This window comes from Gavia stellata, chromosome 11 (genome assembly GCF_030936135.1).
Source record: "Gavia stellata isolate bGavSte3 chromosome 11, bGavSte3.hap2, whole genome shotgun sequence".
Classification (NCBI taxonomy): Eukaryota; Metazoa; Chordata; class Aves; order Gaviiformes; family Gaviidae; genus Gavia; species Gavia stellata.
The window spans coordinates 2,025,182-2,043,814 of NC_082604.1; the positions used below are offsets into that span (position 1 = coordinate 2,025,182).

At 61.6% G+C, this 18,633-nt stretch overlaps 2 protein-coding genes across 2 annotated transcripts; one reads left to right on the plus strand and one right to left on the minus strand.

Moving 5' to 3' along the window:
- Positions 1–2,458: 2,458 nt before the first annotated feature.
- On the minus strand, positions 2,459–8,700 carry PFKL (phosphofructokinase, liver type). Its single transcript, XM_059822937.1, has 22 exons — positions 8,616–8,700; positions 7,985–8,058; positions 7,812–7,889; positions 7,526–7,715; positions 7,157–7,322; positions 7,031–7,075; positions 6,837–6,945; positions 6,420–6,515; positions 6,247–6,339; positions 5,755–5,880; positions 5,588–5,652; positions 5,323–5,386; positions 5,096–5,242; positions 4,911–4,981; positions 4,717–4,804; positions 4,419–4,571; positions 4,113–4,277; positions 3,853–3,914; positions 3,376–3,487; positions 3,196–3,295; positions 2,959–3,064; positions 2,459–2,857 (listed from the first exon to the last, which is right to left on the minus strand). The coding sequence occupies exons 1-22, from the start codon at positions 8,698–8,700 to the stop codon at positions 2,710–2,712; spliced, it is 2,343 nt and encodes a 780-aa protein (XP_059678920.1). The 3' UTR covers positions 2,459–2,709.
- Positions 8,701–9,345: 645 nt separating this feature from the next.
- On the plus strand, positions 9,346–11,364 carry PROCR (protein C receptor). Its single transcript, XM_059822905.1, has 4 exons — positions 9,346–9,523; positions 9,639–9,875; positions 10,822–11,088; positions 11,178–11,364. Exons 1-4 carry the CDS (start codon positions 9,346–9,348, stop codon positions 11,288–11,290), a joined length of 795 nt encoding a protein of 264 aa, XP_059678888.1. The 3' UTR covers positions 11,291–11,364.
- Positions 11,365–18,633: the final 7,269 nt, after the last annotated feature.

Consider the following 18,633-nt stretch of genomic DNA (forward strand, 5'->3'; position numbering starts at 1 on the left):
TGTCAGGAAACGGCAGAGCTGCCGTTTGCGTGTGCCAGACCCCCCCAGCTTTGCTGGGAGGAGAGTGATCAAAGCAAGCGTTGTAGTTTGTCATCGGGGCTCGGTGGTGGTGAAGGTGGCTAATGGAGCAATTGCCATGGCATGAGGCTGCTTTGGCACAGTTCCTCCCCTCTCTGCTGGAGAAGTTGGGCTGTTAATCCCCAACGGCACGACTGTCCCCGAGCAGAGCTCACCGCCTACGTGCCGCGCTTGTCATACTTGGCTGGTGCGGGTGCTCCCGCTGCCAGGCAAGCTGCCCTTCGTGCTCCCGACCACTCCTTGCAGGGTGACCCTGCGGCATCCCGCTCGCTCTCGGCACAGCCCGGGGGGAGGCTGGCCCCTTCGGCTCACGCCTCTTCGCTCCGGGGACCTGGCTGCCTGCCTTTCGCTGCAAGATGCTTGTGGCTTTGCGCTCTGCCCTCTCTTTGGGGACAGGGGGAAGCCGGGGCTGGGCTGGATGTGCTGGGGAGCCTGGGTGCACAGTCACCACGTCCCCTCCTGCTCATCCTGGCAAGGCATGGGGCACTTGCCCCACCATGGGATGTGGGGCTGTGCCTGTCAGTCTGCCCCCAGGAATTTGTCACTCCAGGCTGCTTTTTTGGGTGGAAACGAGGTTTTAGAGCTGCAATGACCCCTGTCCCCAAGCGCATCCAAATGTGCAGCTGGTCTGAGGGCGAGGACATCCTCCCCTCCACAGTCACACCCTAAACCTGGGTGCTGGAGGGCTGTGGTGCTGGACCAGCCCCTCCAGTGCCCTGCCTGCTGCCCAGAGCACCAGGCTGGAGAAAATGCTGGAGAGGAGCCGAATGCCCGGGGCCTGCCAGCTGCACCCAGGCATGAGGCTCCACCTGCGCTACAGTACAACCGCGGAGCTTTTCGGCGTGACCTGATTTCGCCCTGACCTGCCTCAGCGAGGGATATCGAGCGGCGAGGGCAGACATTTCCCGGTCATGGAAAATGCCAGTGGCTGTCTGCCTGTGGGCGCAGATCCAGCACGACTTGCGTTCAAACCATCCGCGGGGACTCTCGGTGGCCGACGGTGAGTCAGGCGTGCGGGACCACCGCAACGCGGGGGGTCCGTGGCTGATGGGGGTCCCGCTTGGGAGCTCGTTGGGGATCCTTGAAAGCAGCACATGGGATAGTGGAAGAGCCCATTTGCCACCCGCTGGCGCTGGGACGAGCAGCCAGGTCTCTGCCTGGGGTCCCCAGAGCAGCTACTCACCTGGGAATAGCAGCGATGCTGCCTCCACCAGCGAAGTCTGCTATTTCTCTGCGTGTCCAGCTCTGGCAGGGAAGTTGGAATAATTATCATCTTCCTCCAGAGCCTAAAACAAGTAACGTGGCCAGCTAGCGGAAAAGCACCGAAATCAAGGGGGACTTGTCACTTGGGGACAACTCCACGGGGAGGAAAAAAATAACTGCACATTCAACCCAAAAGACCGTGATGCGTCCTGGTGCTGGTGATGTCCCAGAGGCTGGAGCCAGCAGCTGAAAGCCCCAGGAGGAAAGTGGCCTGGGAAAGGGGCTACGCGCAGCCGTCTGGCATCGGCCGAGCGTGGCGGAGCTCAGCCAAGCCCGAGCGCTGCACGGGGGAGCTGGGGCGCTTGGCAGCCGCCCTGAGAAACTGCCTTAACAAACAAACACATCGCCTTGATAAATCACTTCTGCGCTTTCTTTGAAGGTGGGAACCAAAACAAGGGAGAAGCAATTTTTCTCCGGGATTGCGAAGTCTGCCCGCAGAGGGATGCTGACCTTGCACCCGCCGCGGCCCGGCCAGGGAGAGGCCGCCTGCGGTCCCACTCTCCCAGGCTTTGAGGACATACGAAGCAGGGAAACATCCTGACCTGGCATTAATCTGGCTCTGGCAAACCGTCTGGATTTGCTCATCCCCATCCTAACCCCAGGTCTGCCCCCCCATTCCTCTCCGTGGGGACTCGGCGCACAGTGACCACTCTTCGGCAGGGCAGGTTTGGCTGCAGAGGGTTTTATCTCTAGAGGAGGAGAGCAGCGCCACGAACGGTACAAGATTTGAGGGGGTGTCACAGAGCAATGGTGAGATGACAGGCACGGCCCCGTTGGTGGCACCCGGGGCCGCGCGGTGATGGTCGCAGCCAAGCGTCATGCAAGGTGGCTGGGGAAGATGGGCTTGCCAGGACCGGTGCTCTGCGCTGAGCCCTCAAGACACCCCACCGGGCAAACGCCACGGGAGGATGGAGCTTAACCGGGGCTCACGGGGCAGCCGAAAGCCCCCGGGACCAGCCCCTACCCGCTCTGGGATGGCACCGCATCCTCCTCAGCATCTCTCCTGCACGCAGGGCAGGCGACTAAAAGCAGCAGTTGGCTCAGGCGGTCAAGCCGCTAAATAAGGAATCAAGGTACCCCATCATTAAATAATAGGAATAAACTATTAAGGGAAGATTAAGGGTTTGGGCTGTGCAGCTGGGCTCTACCAACACCTCTTTTCTACATTTGCACAGGGACCAGACCCTGGATCAGTGATTTGGGGCAGGATTGTGCTGTTTTGGGAGCCAGGACCAGGCTCTGCCTGCTTTAAGGGGTCGGTGGCAAAGCTAGAAGGCTACTGAGAACAGGGGGGACCCGGCGCTCCCCGAGCAGCACGTGGGGATGGAGAGGATGTGGAGGAGGGGGCTACGGCTCAGGCTGGCGGGACTAGAAGCCCTTCTCGATGCTGAGCGTGCGGCGGGTGACGTGCTCCATCTTCCCCGAGATGTACTCGGTCAGGCTGATCTGGTAGTTGGCGAGCATCTTCAGCATCAGCCGCAGGTTCAGCCACCACTGCTCCTGGGGCAGCCTGTGCCTGCGCAGGGGGGGACACGGCTCTTAAGCGACCCCAGAGACAAGCCAGGAAGGTCCCTCGGGGACCTGGTGAACCGCCGGGGCACGGGGACGGGGACTTACTCGAAATCAGTGACTTTCTTCAGCTCCGTCACGGGGCTGAAGGCCACCACCTTCTTCCTTAGCCCGATCACACAGGCAGAGTCGCCCGAGTTGGCAAACACGCGCCCTGGGAGGGGGACACAGCCGACTATGGCCACCTCGCCGGCGGCCGAGTGGCCAAGCCCGGAGCAGCAGGTGCTACCCAGTGCCACCATCCTCCCCCCACCCCACCATGGGCCCCCCCAGCCCTCGGCTCACCCTTGCGGTAGACCTCCTGCAGCTTCTCCGACATCCACAGCACCGCCTTCACTCCCAGCTTGGTCCCGTAGTTGCGGTCAAAGGGGGTCGGGGCTCCCCCCTGGGGACAAAGAAATGGCGATGTCAAGCCCACCCAGCTCTTGGGGACAGCGGTGGCCCGTGTGGCCCTGTCCCCTGTACCTGCTGGAGGTGGCCCAGGACGTTAATCCTGCAGTCAAAGATGCCTTTGCCCTCGGAGGAGTAGAGGTTGTAGAGGAACTCGGTGGTGTAGTGCTCATGGCACTTCTCGTTGCTGGGGGAACAGAAGGAAGAAGTGGGGGGGGCTGCTCCTTCATCTGGCATTCCCAGGGGGTCCCTCCATGCTCCCCTAAACACCTTGGGTTTTGCTGTTCTGTTCTCCCTGAGCCCAGAGCCCTAGCCCATCTCCCCAGCAAGACCCTGGGGCCGCGGTGGGGATGGCAGCGGAGGCATCCAGCGCAGGACTGTCCCCCTGGCCGAACGTGGCACTCCCGGGCAGGACACCGTGCGCCCATCGTGCCAAAGCCCGCTGCGCCGGGGGACCCTCTCCGGTCACGGGAAGGGCTCAGCTCCGGCCTCGCTCCCCGCCCGTGGGGCTGGGTTTTTCAGCCAGCGTCCCCGGGGGGGTCCCCAACTCACCGCAGCACCAGCCCTCTCTGGATATCCGTCTTCATTTTGTCGGTCAAGTGCTCCACGTTGGCCTGCAAGATGAATGCCAGGATTCTGGGTCCCTCGGGTCCCCTCGTTCGGACCCAAGTGCCACTAACGTCAACCCAGCAGCTTCATGGGGCTTGGCCACGCTCCTCCAAATCCTGCCCTGCCCCGGAGCCCTCCCTTTCCTGGTTTTCCTTCTTTTACCCAAACGGTGCTGCCAGAAAGCAGCCCCCTGCCCCGCTCACCTTCAGGTCGTGGATGGTGAAAGGATCTTCGTAGACGTAGGCAGCGTCAGCGCCCACCGCGATGCCGGTGACGGTCGACAGGTACCCGCAGTAGCCCCCCATCGTCTCCACGATGAAGACGCGGCGCTTGGTGCCCGAGGCCGACTGCTTGATGCGGTCACAACTCTGCACCGGGAGATGGGGGGGTGTCACACTGGGAAAATCCATCTTTGCTGGGATGGTTCATTCCCGTATGTCATCCCAAAACGTGATGGGACCTGGCAGAGCAGGACGGCCCCATGAGCTGCCCCCTGCCCTGTCCCTCACCTCCATGGCGGCGTTGACGGCCGTGTCCGAGCCCAGGCTGAAGTCGGTCCCGGGCACGTTGTTGCTGATGGTGGCGGGGATGACGCACATGATGATGCAGAGCTCCTCGTACTGCCCCCGGGCCTCCACCAGCTGCAGCACCCCCTCGTACGCCTGCAAGAAGCCGAGGGCTGGGGAGATGCCGGCCCCGGGGACGGATCTGCATCCCAAAAGGGATGGCCCGGGGTGCCTGCACCGCCTGGGATGCCGACAGCCCACCCCGGCCCCCACCGAAACAGGGCTGAGGATTTCCCCGCACCTCGAACCCCCCGATGACCAGCAGCCCCTGGATGTTGAATTTCCGCACGTTCTCCACGATCTTTTCCATGCAGGTCTTGGGCAGCGTCCTGCGGCGGGGAGGAGAGGGGAGACCGTGGGGTGAGGGCAGGGGGTCCCCGCAATCCAGGGGGACGGCGGTGTCCCCTCTGCTACATCCCCCGGGGCTGTGCTTACCGCTTGGTGCCCAACATGGACCCACCGCGTCCCAGCCAGCCCGCCACGTCGTGCCAGCCCACCTCACGGATCTGCAAGCAGCAGCGCTCAGTTTTGGGGTGGGGGAGCACCCCCGCCCCCCCTTTCCAAGCCCAAACCCGTCCCCCTGGGAAACCCGCAGCACCCAGGCTCACCGTTCCCCTTACCTGCCCCTTGGACAAGCCCTCGAAGCCGTCGCTCACCACGTAGACGGTGTGCCCCTGGCAGATGCCGATCCGCACGGCCGACCTGACGGCAGCGTTCATGCCGGCGGCGGGGGCACCCACGTTCAGGATGGCCAGGCTGAAGGGGCTCTGCGGGGACGGGGACGGCACATCGGTGCGTGTCCCCGAGGCGGGGATGGTGTCCCCTGCTGCTCCCCATCCCTCCTCACCTTCTCCTGCGCCGGCTTCTGGTGCGCCAGCAGCTTGTAGATGTTCCAGTTGTTCTCAAAGCTCCTGCAAGGACAAGGCGGCGTGGCCCCGAGGCACGCCTGGACCTCGGGGCGCAGAGGGGGGACCCTCCCCGGCTGCAGGAGCCGCTGGTTTCCCCCCAGGGAGAAGCCCCCATCCCATCCGGTCCCATCCCATCCCGTCCCATCCCATCCTTTTGGCTGCCCCATAGGGATGTCTCCCCCCATCCCGGTCCCCGCTCCTCACCTCCCGCGGAGCTGGATGGCCTCCTCAAACCTCTTCTCATCCATGGCCTTCTGCACATCCTTCGTCTTGGGCGGGGAGAGACGCAGCACCGTGACACCCGCGCTTGCGGGGAGGGGAGCGGGACCCCCACCCAGCGGGCTGGCGTGCCCCATATCCCCCGTACTCACCACCTGGACGCACTCCATGAGCGGCAGCCGCACCGACTGGTTCCCCGAGAGGCTCACCACGCAGGCGGGGGTGTCCGGCGTGGCCTCCAGCAGTGCCATCACCGCCTCCATCCCCATCTTGCTGCTCTGCAAAGGGAAAGGGGTACCCGCCGCCGCCTGACACCGGGGCCACCCGTGCCAACGGGGTGGGATGCTCCCCTGGGGATGCTCCCACAGGCTTGGAAACCGCGTGGCTGCTCGCACGCCCGATTTACAGCCAGAGAGCTGCTGGTTTCGGTTAAAAACCCGTGAGATTTGCAGCAAATGAGTGGAAACAGGCGCATCGCCCTGCCCGGCACAGCGCGACCGAGCCCGCAGGGACCGGCTGAGCCTCATCCCAGCCGGCAAGTCCTTTGCGACAGGCAGAGGGAAGGCAGGAGCGGGGTTCCCCAGCTGCCTGCTCCTTTCTGCAGGGTGATCCCCCCGCCGTGTCCCCCCCACCCCGGGACCTACCAGCACGCGGTCAAAGGCTGACGGCGTCCCTCCGCGCTGCACGTGGCCGAGGACGGTGACCCGCGTGTCGAAGCCCAAGCGTTGCACCACCAGCTGCGGAGCAGAGAGGATGTCACGCCGGGGTCCTGCCGGCCACCGTGGGTGCCGGAGCGGGTGCCGGAGCCGGCGCTTACATCCTTCACGTAGTTGGAGGAGATGGGTTTGCCGCTGCGGTCGATGGCACCCTCAGCGATGATGATGATGTTGAGCCGCGACCCTCTGCTGCGCGTCTGGTGCGAGGGGAGGAAAACAACCGCCGCGGCTTAGCCAAAATTCGCTGGCAGCCGAGCCCAAGCATCCTTTGCCCCCACCGGCCATAGCCCAGGGCGGGTGGCTCAGGTTCTGGGCGGCCGAGCTCCGGAGCCAGCGCTGCCCCTGGCACGCGAGGGCTGGATTTGCGCTCGGCTGAGTGCCCCATTTCACAGGGACAATGGCGGGAGCTCCTGAAGCTTCGCAGGGGCCGGGCACCGGCCGCGGGGCTCAGCCCGGGTCCCTGCGGGGACTTTCCAGGGAGAAAGGGGGGACGGGACCGTAGGAAGCCCCCCGCTCACCTCGCCGAGCCTCTCGCACATGAGGTCCTCCCAGCCGTCCTCCGGAGGGGACTCGGGGATGAAAAGCCAGTCGGCGCCCGAGGCCAAGCCGGACACCAGCGCCAGGTACCTGGGGGGACACGGCGGTGGCAGCACCGGCACCAAAACACGGCATCCCATCCCGCCAACGGGCTTCTCCACCCGCAGGGACTTACCCGCAGTGGCGGCCCATCACCTCCAGCACGAACGTCCGCTGGTGGCTGCAAGGACACGGGTGGGAGGAGAAGGAGGGTGGGTGCGATGCCCGGGGTGGTCCGGCAGCCGGCACCCAGCCCGCTCACCTCTGTGCCGTGGTGGTGATGGCGTCGATCACCTCCATGATGCGGTGCAGCGCCGAGTCGGTGCCGATGGTCATGTCGGTGCCGCAGAAGTCGTTGTCGATGGAGCCCACCAGCCCCACGATGTTCAGGCGGCAGTTCTCCCGCGCCACTTCCTCGCTGATGTGCCCTGCGGGGGGGACGGCCGCACCAGCGGTTATTTTAGGGTGCTACCATCCCCGCCCTGACATCGGGCCGGATCCTGCAGAGCAGCGGAGGAGCCCACTCCTCCCTGGGCGTCATAGTGATGGGGTGGACCTCTGGACCTCAACACCCCTTGAACACTTTCGGCTCTACCCACCCAGGGATTTTGGGGAGGGGGGGTTCACGCACCATCCCGGACCAGCTCCTCCAGCAACCCGCCCCACTCGGAGCGGAAGATGTCGGCGCCCGTCAGGCTGCCGTCCCCGCCGATGACGCAGAGGTTGGTGATGCCGTGCTCCACCAGGTTACGGGCGGCCCGCAGCCGGCCAGCGCGGGTGGTGAAGGCTTTGCAGCGGGCGCTGCCGATCACCGTCCCGCCCTGGAGAGATAAGGGGGGGGGACGGGACGCAGCTCGTCAGGCAGGTTTGGGGGGGGTGGGATTTGGGGGGGCCACGGCCCCGCCGATGAGCCTCACCAGCTGGATGATGTTGGAGACGCTGAGCCAGTTGGCTTGCTTGATGTTGTCTCCCCCCTCCACCAGCCCCTCGTAGCCCTGCGGAGAAGTGGGGGACGGAGGTGAGGGGTGCCCCGGCGTAGGTGGGGGTGGTTCCCCCCCACCCGTGGTGGGGAGCAGGGGGGTACCCCAACCTCATAGATGAGGAAGACCTTGGCTCCCACGTATATCCCCATGCGGGTGACGGCGCGGACGGCGGCGTTCATCCCTGGAAAGGTGAGACGTGAGCCGGGGCGGCCCCGAGGGACCCCGCGCAGGGTGGGTGCCCCATGGGGAACCGGGTCCTATAGGTGACCCTGAAGGGTCCCCTCGAGTGGGGGGGCACCCACGCAGGCAGAGACTGGGGGAACTCGGTGCACGGGTGGGAGCTGCAGATGAGCGACCGCCTGAGAGTGAGACGTGTTAGAAATAGCTGCTTATCCCCGGGTTGAAGGGGGGGGTCCCCACCGTGGGGGTCCCCCCGTGGGGCCCGTGACCTCCCACGGAGGCTGCTCCAGGGTGATGGGGACGGGGAAGCGCCGCGGGTGGGACACCCCGACCCCTCCCCCGTGGCGGTGGGGGGGAGAAACACAGGAGGGGGGTGTCCCCCCTCCCCTCTCCCCCCCCCCCCAGGAGCGTGCGCCGCGTCCCCGCTGCGCGCCCCGAGGCCCCACGGACTCTGGCCCCGCCGCACCCGTGGGGCCGGGCGACACGGACACGCAGCCCCCCCGGGGCGGGACCGGGGCCGAGCCCCCCCCCGCCCCGCGGCCCTTCCCCGGCCCCCACCTTGCGCGTCCCCGCCGCTGGTGAGGACGGCGATGGCCATGCCGGCCCCCGCCATCCGCAGCCGCTCCAGCTCCGCCGCCGCCATCGCTGCGCTGCCGGTACCGGCGCCGCCGGCCACGCCCCAGCGGAGCCACGCCCCGCCGCCTCCGACCACGCCCCCTTCCCGAGGAGGCCACGCCCCTCTCCCCGCAGCCGCCCCGCGCCGCGCCCGCGGGACTACCCGCGTGTTTTAATAGACAATTTATAGCTGCCCAGTGTTGCTCTGTCGTTGTTTTGAGGTGTAATCCAAAGCCAAACACCGCGAACGAGCCCGCCCGGGGGTTTCTCGGTGCCCCCCCCGGCCCTGCCCGCTGCGGGGATGCTGCATCCCGGGGGGGTCGCATCCCGCCGAGGACGGGGGGGTCCCGTCGCCCCAGCGCTTGCCGGCACCACCGGCGGGTGCAGCGTGGGGCTGCCAGGCTGCTCCCCTCCATCCCTCCCTTCTCCTCCCGGAGCGCTCCCCCGCTGCTCTGTCCCCGCATCCCCCGGGGGGAGCGGGGACGGGACCCCTGCCCGGCCAAGGGATGGGGAAACTGAGGCAGGCGCTGACCGCTCGCTCCCTGCGGGCCGGACGAGCCCCGGGGGGGCAGCTCGGAGCCCCAACCCGCATCCCCGCCCCCGGGTGCTGCAGGGCCGGGCACCCCCCCGCCTGTCCGGCAGGGAAGGGGTGCGGGTGGCTGGGGCTGAGGAAATGGGAGAGACCTGGCCGGACTCCCGCTCTCCTCCTCCCGCAGCCCCACCTCCCCGGTCCCGCTTAAGTCCCCGCCAGGCCAGCCACGGGGCCACCATTCCCGTCCCCATCCCTGTCCCCACGATGCTGCGGTTGCTGCTGCTGTGCGGGGCCCTGGGCTGCGGGGCAGACCGGGCGGGTAAGGCAAGGACACGGTGGCGATGAGGTCGGAGGGATTTGGGGGTGACATGGGGGTCACGCACAGCTTACGGGGAAGGGACGGGGCGGTGGGTGATGGCCGGCGTCTCTCGCAGCCCCGCTCGTCTTCACCATGTTGCAACGGACCCGCGTCTCCAAGGGCAGCTCTGACTTCTGGGGGAACGCCAGCCTGGACGGGCGGCTCAGCCATCTCCTGGAGGGGCAAAATGTCACCCAGGTGCTACCGCTGGAGCCCCCAGACGCCTGGGCCAGGCGGCAGCAGGACGTGGCCACTTACCTGCTCTACTTCAGTGAGCTGGTGAAGCTCTTCAGCAAGGAGAGGCCCATCAACTGTGAGTGGTACCCCAGGGGGGTCACAGGGATGGGGACGCACGGCCCAGTGGGGACCAGGTCCCACTGGGGAAGGGGAGCCCCCTCCCACACTGCCCAGCGGGCACGGGGACGGCTCGCCGGGGACAGCTGGGTGAAGGGATGGGGACACGGCCACGTGCAAAATATCGCTCTGGGCAAAAGGAGCCCTTCTGCGGAGCCGGGAATTTCTCATCCGGAGTCCACCCCGGGAACAGGGTGATGCTCAACCTCCTGCTGCCCCTCAGGGAGCAGGGGGGACGGTGAGGTGTAGGCACTCTGCCTGCACCCTGCCTGCACCCCACTTGCACCCCACCTGCATCCTGCCTGCACCCTGCCTGCACCTCCCTTGCACCCCGCCTGCATCCCACCTGCACCCCGCAGCCTTCGTGGGAGGCGTGGGATGCTGGCGGCGATGGTTTCATGTCCCTGCCTGCATTGCTCCACAGGTCCGCGTTACCTCCGATGTTCCTGCGCAGGGTGTGTTTTACCTTCGTTTTCTTTCTTACCCCCAAACCAGTTTTGCCCCAGCTCTGCATTTCGTTACCTGACCCTTGGGGAGCACTTTCTCACCTCGGGGTCTCCGGTGTGAACCCTGCACCTCCCCTCACCCCACGCTCCTCCCTGCACCGCATCCTTCTGCGAGAGCGATGGATAGCTCGCTCTGCGCTGCAAAACCTCCCGTCTCTATAACAGCGAAGCTGTGCTGGACGCAGATAAGGAAGGGAAAAATAAGCACGGCTGCCTGGCCATTGGAAAAGTCGCCGCTGCAGCTAAACCCAGCGAAAACAAAGCTGTGGGTGGGTCGGGGCGGGGGGAGCGCAAGGCTGAGGCCTTGCAAACTCAGTGCACAGCTCCATGCTGGTGACGGCAATGGGCTGCCGAGGGTGGGAACGTGCTGACCCTGAGCCCCTCCCTCTGTCCCTGCAGACACCCAGATCCTATGCTGCCGCTTGGGCTGCCGCCTCTTCCCCAACGGCACGGCCCACAGCTTCTACGAGGTGACCCTCAACGGGACGGCTTTCCTCAGCTTCCACGTCCCCAACGCCACCTGGCAGCGGCGCTGGCCCGGCAGGGATGCAGTGGCCGCCTTTGCCGAAAAGGAGCTGATGAAATACCCCACGACCACCCAGGACCTCCAGCATTTCCTCAACACCACCTGCGTCGGCATCCTACGGGCTCAGAGCTCCTGGACGGGTCTGTGCCGGGGCTGGGGGGGGGGGACACATGGTGGTGTGGTGGGGGTGACCCCAAGTCATCACCTCCATCCCTCTTGCCTCTTGCAGGAAAACAGAGCAGCCGGTCGCACGCCCCGCTGGTACTGGGCCTGATCCTGGGGACCTTCGCCTTGCTGGGCATGGCCATGGGGATCTTCTTGTGCACGGGAGGGAGCTGCTAGCAGAACCGGCAGCCGTCCCACCTCACCCCGCGGAGGCAGGGGACGGACCCGTCATCACGCCATGGAGGCAGGGACCGAGCCCGTGCCCCGCAAGGGATGCATCTCCCCAGCGCCGCAGGCTTTGCTCCCAAAGGGTGCCGGTGGCTTCCCTGCCCGGTCCCAGCTGGGTTGACCCCCCCCAGCAGCAGCACCCTGCCCCGGGGACGGTCCCCACGCGGGCTGGCGCGATGCACTGAGACTTAACGTGGAAATACGCTTGGCACAGATGGAAAAAATGGGGAAGAGGGGTGTTGGGGGGGGAAAGTGGCAGGAGAAACAGCCAAGAAAGGGTTAAAAGGATGGCGCTGAAACCCTCATTTATCCCTTTTCCAGTGGGGATAAATGCATGGGAAGGAGGATGTCACACCTTGGTGGCACTGCTTCCAAATGTCCTGTAATAAAACCACCCATCAGCTCTCAGGGTGCATTTGGTTGCTCTCATTTCCCCCCAGCAGCACCGATGTGGGGCTGCAGACCCATCCCGGGGTGCAGGCACGGGGCGGGGGGGCTGCGGTTGCCAGTGCTGGGTGGGCTCATCCGTCGGCGTTGCCAGCCCCGATGTCAGACCCTGGGCCTTGCACCGAGTTTGCAAGGCCTCTGGAGAGAGGCTGGTGGGGTTTGCGCCTCCTGAGCTCATTTCAATCTGCCCGCAGCTTTGGTCTGACTCAATTGAGTGATTTTTCCAAGGGCCAAGTGCCGACGCTTCATTTATTTTTCATTTCCTCCTCTTTGTATGAGACACCGAGGTTGAGCACAGAGACCTGTAACGGGGCGGTTTATCTGAGCAGATGAATCAGTTCACCGCCCTCCCGTAAGGATGCTGCCCAGAGGGATACGGGAGCGTGGGGACGCCGGGCGAGGGGCAGGGCAGGCGTGGGGCGATGCGTTGGGGACCCCAAGACGAGAAACGCCAAGGACCAGCTAAAGAAACACGGAGCTGCGTTGTACAATAGCGTTCATTGCTTTATTTTCCTTTCCTGCAATCTAGATCTGAGCTAAGAACTGCTCTTTGACTGTTTAGACTTTGGTTATATTAATAATAAATTCTTGGCTGCCTTTCCCTTTCGCCCACAGCAAGATTTTGAGCACGACACCCCCCTCCTGCTTGACACCCCCCTTCGTGGTCGTCTCTGCTGCCCCGAGGGCAGGGGATAAGCCGGGAGCTGGCTTGGGCCACCAAAAGAGGGGACAGCAGAGGAGCAAGGAGCTTTCCTGGATTAAATTCCAGCTCATTCCTTTCTAAATACCCTTCCCTGCGGCTCAGAGCAACAGAGAAAGGGTGGGCAGGGGGGAAGATGGGAAAAGAGATGCAGGACGGAAAGGGGATGGGAAGATGACATAGCGGTTGTCCTTAAGGAGGGATGGAGAAGGAGGTCTCCAAAATCCACATCTCATCATCCTGGCCACCAGCCATCCCCCCGGAGCAGCCCCGGCCTCCACCAAGCTCCCAGGGCAGGGGCCGGGGCGCTCCCCACCCTTCAGCGAGCTCCTTTGCAAAAGGGAAATGGCAGCCAAGAGGCCGGAGGATCCAAAACAACAAGGCTGAGGCACGTGAACGTCATCGCTCGGCCTCTGAAGAAGCGCTCTTGGAGGGAGCTCTGCTGCGGGCCGAGCACCGCGCGTCCCCGTCGCGGGCGTCAGGGGACGGGAGGCTGATGCCGAAGGTCAGACGCGGTAGGTTTGCTCCCCACGAAGGGATAAAACCACGCGTAGCCAGCTTCCAGCGGGGAGAAACCCCTGCGTTCACGGCTCTGCTCTGGTTTTCGGATTTGGGGCAACTCTGCTGCCTGCACACGGAGGCAGATGTTTGCAACATGGTCCCAAGATTCTCGTGCCGAGTCCCCCCCCTCCCCAGGCTGCAGCTCCTTGCTCCGGCTGGGAGGGCAGAGCACGGATCCTGCGGGAGAGCCTGATGGTGCCCTTGAACACGGGCCAGCACCCAGGAGAGACCCGGGCTGGAGAAACTGGGGAGGTCTGGAACAGCAGGGTTTGTTTTGCTTTTTGCTTCTGAAATGCGTCATCTTTTTGGACAGATGAGGAAGTCTCCACTTTAAACTGCTCTGGAAAAGCTTTTTTCCTGCCCTTGGGCCCCCCAAGGTCTCTTGAGTCTCCGCCAGTGATCACAAGGAGAGGGGGCAGTGCCCAGCGGTGGGGATCCCCCCCAAAACTGCAGGATCCTGGGAAAGAGCCTCATCCCAAACCCTGCCCCTGGGCAAGGCACCCAAAGCTGCCACCCACCCCATCCAGGGCCACCTCCCTGGTGGTGACCAGCACCCGATGCGGCCATGATGGCCAAGAGCAGAGGGGTTGTGGCAGTAGCATCCACCCCCAGCACATTGTAACCCCAAAATTTCTCTCCCTCCGCCCCAAACTGTCTCATCCTGGGGCCACTAATGCTTGTCCTGGAGCAGCACGCTGGGGACACGTGGCCCGAATGCCCCAGCCCGGGAGCCGGGCTCACTGCCCACCGCTGCTCCAACGTGTACCATTTCTCCAGCAGCTGGTAGCCACATCCATGGCCGATCCTCTCCCAAATTTGGCTATTCTTCCCCCCTTAAGCGCAGCTTGGGACAGGCGCCAACGCTTAACCGCGTATCCTGTCAACCAAGGGTTGTTTTTAATTTGCTCCTGGGGTTGGGTTTTTTTTTTTTGGGCTTTCTGCAAGAGGGTGAACCAACCCGCAGGCAGACCTTTGGAGGTTTTAACCAACCCCCCTACGCAGCATCTCCCCCCAAAGCAAACCATCCCGCCCGTCCACACCGATCGCCGCGTGAGGCTCTGCTTCCCATGCGCCGCATGGTTTCCATCACTGGTTCGGATAAGGGTTGAGATAAGACGCCCAGCTCTGAACTTTGTTCCAGTAAGACGATACCAATGTGCTAGGAACCGGCTTTCCCCTGCACCCACGTCCCAAGGGTGCTTCAGGTGGGGCGGGCACGTTCCCCTCCCACCTAGCAGGGGCATGTAGTCCCCCCCACTGCTTTTTGGTCATCAGCTCCCGCTGCAAGGTCGGCGTTCCGGGCCGCATCCTTTGGGAGCCTCTGGCCGCTCGCACAGCATCCTTGGCTCCGTGCCCCAGGCAGCAGCCGCCATGCCCTACCCGTCCCCAGGGGCAAAGGGCTGGACGGCTCCAGAAGCTGCCCGAAAACACAGCGATGGGCTCCAGCACCTTCTTGGGTGGGGAAGACAGCAGCTAGGAAAAAAACAGCTGGGCTGATAGTATCAGTGCTTATCACAAAAATGGGTAGCACGAGATTTAAGTCTCTAGGGACAGGAAGACGGGGGATTATCCTTATAAACACCCCTTACGCACTTGGGTGCCTACGCTGGTGTCATCATGGCTTTTCTGGACTAAACAAGCTCCCTTCTGAATTCCCCCAGAGGTCACATTGTCACAGCCCCAGATGTTGTAATTTCTGGCATCGCCAGTTTTCAAACATCCTTTTTAAGCCGGGGGCTGCACTGGGGCAAGGGGATTTGCAACACGTGCAGCCTCCGGCCAGCCCTCCCGGAGCAAGGGATGCTTTTTTTTTTTAGGCAACATAGTTTTGGGGGTGGAGGCTGTTTGGGCTGGTTCAGTATCCACATTCTAGTGGCCTTCCGTTTAAGAATGGGCACGTCCCTGGAAATATTTAACGGCAGAGGGAAGGGCTGTGCTAGTGAGTCCCTCCTCGTAGGGTGTATGGGTGCGCAGGACCCATCACTGCCCTCTTCCCTTTCCTCTCACCTCCCAAGGTCAGCGTGCCTAACTGAGCCAGAGGAAACAGGAGGAGAAAGCTGGCTGCTGGCCACAGTCAATACGGAGCAGGGCTACGTGGCAGTCAGGATGAAGGGAGGGGGATAGCACCAGTCCCATCACTCCTCCCGCCCTGCCCCAAGTGGGCTGTCCCCTCCCTGGGGACCGCCTGGGGCCGAGCAAGCCATGACTTGCAAGATGCTCCACCGCTGCTCCTGCAACACTGCTCGTCAGCCCGATGGCACGGGAGGAGGGATGGGGGCTGCTACCCAGGTATCACATTAAAGATTCCAGTGAGGAATCCTCGCTTCACCTTCCCTTCAGAGCCAGAGACCCCACGCTCCTCAGCCATTTGAGCAGAGGTATTCAGGAACATCACAAATCCATGTGTTCTCAGAGCAATTTTCTCCTGGCGCCAGTCACTTCTCCCCTCCTATCTCCACTGTTTCTCAGAAGCAGAAAAGTTTAGATATAAAGAAGTACTTTAAAACGACAAGCTCTTTGGAAGAGATACCAACCCCACCTGCACTGTACTTGCAGAGAAGTTTCCACGCAGAGGAAACTGCTGTTTGGGAACACTTTCACCCCCTGCCCTTGCTCTGTACAAGCAGTACCACTTGGCTGTGGCGAGAAATAAGACAGCAGTGGCCCTCTGCGTGGCTGAAGCCATCAGGAACAAACCACCCCCTTGGGTCAGAGTGCTCCCCAGGACCCACGTACCTAGTGTTGGAGCTTCCGTGCACCGTCCCGGAACTTCAGTATTTGGTCCAGGATGGGCAACGTGGCTTTAGATGCAGCAAGCCCAGACTGTGGAGGGATGGGAGAAGCGGACAAGGCTGCTAGGGCACGATGCTTTCTGGAAAAGGAGACCTGAAGCCTGTTTTCACCCCCATTATCTACCTGCTATGGAGTCCTCACCCCATCTGCTCCTTCACCTCTCCCGGGATGGGAAGGATCCAGCCAAAGGGTGGTAACACAGCGCTGACGGAGGTGATGGTATCTTAAAGCCAGCCTGCGGTGAGGCCCTGGGAGGAACACACGCAACTTCCATAGGTGATCAAAACCACCCACTTCAGGAATAAATCAGGATCCCATTTCCACAGCCAGGCATGGACCGTGTGCTTGTTTAAACCACCCCTTCTCAAAACAGCATGGACTTCTAGAAACGCGTTTCAAGGACAAGTGTTTTGCTAGAAGAATTGACCAGCACACCTAAACCCTCAACAATCCTCAACTTGTGCAAGGATTGAGGGTAAAAGGGGAATCAGGAAATTAAGTTTTTTTTATTTGATCCAATTTGGGAACAACAGCATTGCTTAGAAGGGGGCTGGAAATTAAGACTGTGCATTACAGGACTCCCAGCTCAGAGGTGCATTCCCTTCAGGATGCACGCTTGGTCCCAAACCAAGAAGAGGCAATGTGAACATCTAAGCCTCTTAAGTATTTATGTGCGATAAATGAGTCCATGCACAGCTATGACTCGCTCACACCAGCTAAATGTGACCGAAATAGGGGACACAGGACGTCACAGACACCGAAGAGCTTCCACACCCACCGGGGCCGGACACCCTGGGGTCCTTGGAGGACAAATACCTCCCCACAACTTTCCTCAGGCAAGCAGACCAAAACCAAACCAAGTGGAAACGTTTGAACCAGACCCTGGCAAGCGCTAGTGTCCGCTGCTGCCTGCGGAGAAAGCACGGAAACCCTGGAAGCTTTGTCTGAAGGTGGGAAAGGCGGAGAACCCCAGCTCTGCGCACACCCCACAGCAGGGGGAAGAGGAAGATGGAAGAAAGGAGGGTTGTTCGGTATGATTTGCGGCTTTCTTTTCTGTTTTTCTTCTCACCCTTGTAAAAACTGGGGCTTTGCAGCTATTGTTGCTGTTCTACATAGCACTGGCCTCTCAGAGGAGTACAGACCCACAATGAAAAGGAAAAAAAAACACCACCACAGGAAGGAAAAGAATTAGCAGGGAAAGGAAAAGCAGCAGCAGGAACAAGGATTCATGCCCAAAATAAATACACTGCCTGCTGCTCGGGGTGCAGGTAGGAAAGGTTACACCACAGTCAAACTCCCTCCTGGGCAGAACTCAAGACTTTGGTGTGAAGTCCTGGCTTTTTGGCTTTATTGCTACAGGAGAGCACGGGCAGCGTGGTCGTGCACCAGTGAAATAGGAAGGCAGAAAGGCAATCGTCAAACGGACCCTTGAGGGGCTGAGGTAACAGGAACCAGCCCCATGCACAGGGATAGCAGAAAGAAAGTTTCTTTGAGATTTGAGGTTTCTTAGAAATCTAAGCTAAGGGGGGAAGCAGGGGCAGAGCTGCCTACAGATGGCTGGAAAGAGCTGGTCATTAAATGGGCAGACACCAGAGGTAGCAGCTTCAGCTGGGATTAACAGCTTACGCTTCCAGATTTTGAGGAAGACGAGCACTGAGACCAAGGGTTTGGCATCCCGGGTTTGTCTCGCCCCCCTATCTCAGCGGTTCCCGAAGCCCCCGCTTTGCTCTGCCAAGGCAAACGTACAAAGGATCCAACAGGAAACCTTCCCAGTGCTGCTGCTTCCGCTGCGTCAGCTCACGCTGGAGTTTAAGGATTGGGTGGGACATTGCTAGACCAAGGGCAGTACACAAGGGTTGGGCCAGAGCTGCTCTCCACCTCTCCGAGCTCAGATCTGAGCTACTTAAAAGTTCACAACAAAGAAAACCAAACAAAAAAACAAAACCAAAAAAAATACCTTGAGTCTCCTGCTGCTGCTCCGCAGCAAACATTTCCCTGTAGAAAAAACAGATCCCATCCACTTCCCAGGAAGGGGATGATGTATAAGGCAGCAGCTATAAGGATCCCACTTTAGAGCCCGTAAGAGCCCAGGGAGAAGGAGCAGAACAGCGTCCTACACCAAAAACTGACTCATTTCTCTTGCTGCCTACATCCCTGTCACAGTGAAGCACAAGGCTGACTGACGCAGACACCTCTGAGAAATTGTTTAGCTACCACTCCTGCAGAACACGTGGAGATGAGAGTCTCCGATGAGGATGCTTAAAGCAGCAGGGTCGTCAATGACAGAGACCAGAGCAGCACAGGTACCTCCCTGCCAGGTTACCAGGCCCTTGCTTCAAATAAAGCAGCTACAGAGCTTTTGCTGGTATTAGCAGCTGTAGTTTCATCCTTTACAGCAGCTCACAGCTTAGACCACTGAAGGGACCATTCCCTGTTAGTCCAACGACTAACCCTTACTGTCGCAGGGTAAGGGCTGCTGAAATACATAACCAGGTAGTTTTTGCCATTCCAACTCAAACATCTTTATTTCTGTGCTCTTGGCTTCACCTGTCCTCACAGAGGACAGAGTGCAGGAGGTAAGTGAAATTTTCCAGACAAGCTGTTGGTTATATTTGGGGGCAACGAGGAGTCATTCCTGTTATTTTCCAAAATCCCATCGTGAAAGCCTAAGGAGTCTTTGCTAAGCTGTCATGACTTCAAATTTAAAACCAAGCATGAACTTTTGGGACAAGAGGACTACTTCATAGTTAACAGAGTCCACAGGATCCTTAAGAGACTCTTTTCCCCTGCT

What these genes read in the sequence shown, in the direction of transcription:
- PFKL (XM_059822937.1), bottom strand. Translation starts at nt 8,700, where the DNA reads ATGGCGGCGGCGGAGCTGGAGCGGCTGCGGATGGCGGGGGCCGGCATG. An exon ending in GTGATGGGCCGCCACTGCGG is followed by an intron (nt 6,946 to 7,030) that starts GTAAGTCCCTGC and finishes GTGTCCCCCCAG; the next exon opens with GTACCTGGCGCTGGTGTCCG. An exon ending in CCTCCAACTACGTGAAGGAT is followed by an intron (nt 6,340 to 6,419) that starts GTAAGCGCCGGC and finishes TCTGCTCCGCAG; the next exon opens with CTGGTGGTGCAACGCTTGGG.
- PROCR (XM_059822905.1), top strand. Translation starts at nt 9,346, where the DNA reads ATGGGAGAGACCTGGCCGGACTCCCGCTCTCCTCCTCCCGCAGCCCCA. An exon ending in CTGCGGGGCAGACCGGGCGG is followed by an intron (nt 9,524 to 9,638) that starts GTAAGGCAAGGA and finishes CGTCTCTCGCAG; the next exon opens with CCCCGCTCGTCTTCACCATG. An exon ending in CAAGGAGAGGCCCATCAACT is followed by an intron (nt 9,876 to 10,821) that starts GTGAGTGGTACC and finishes CTGTCCCTGCAG; the next exon opens with ACACCCAGATCCTATGCTGC.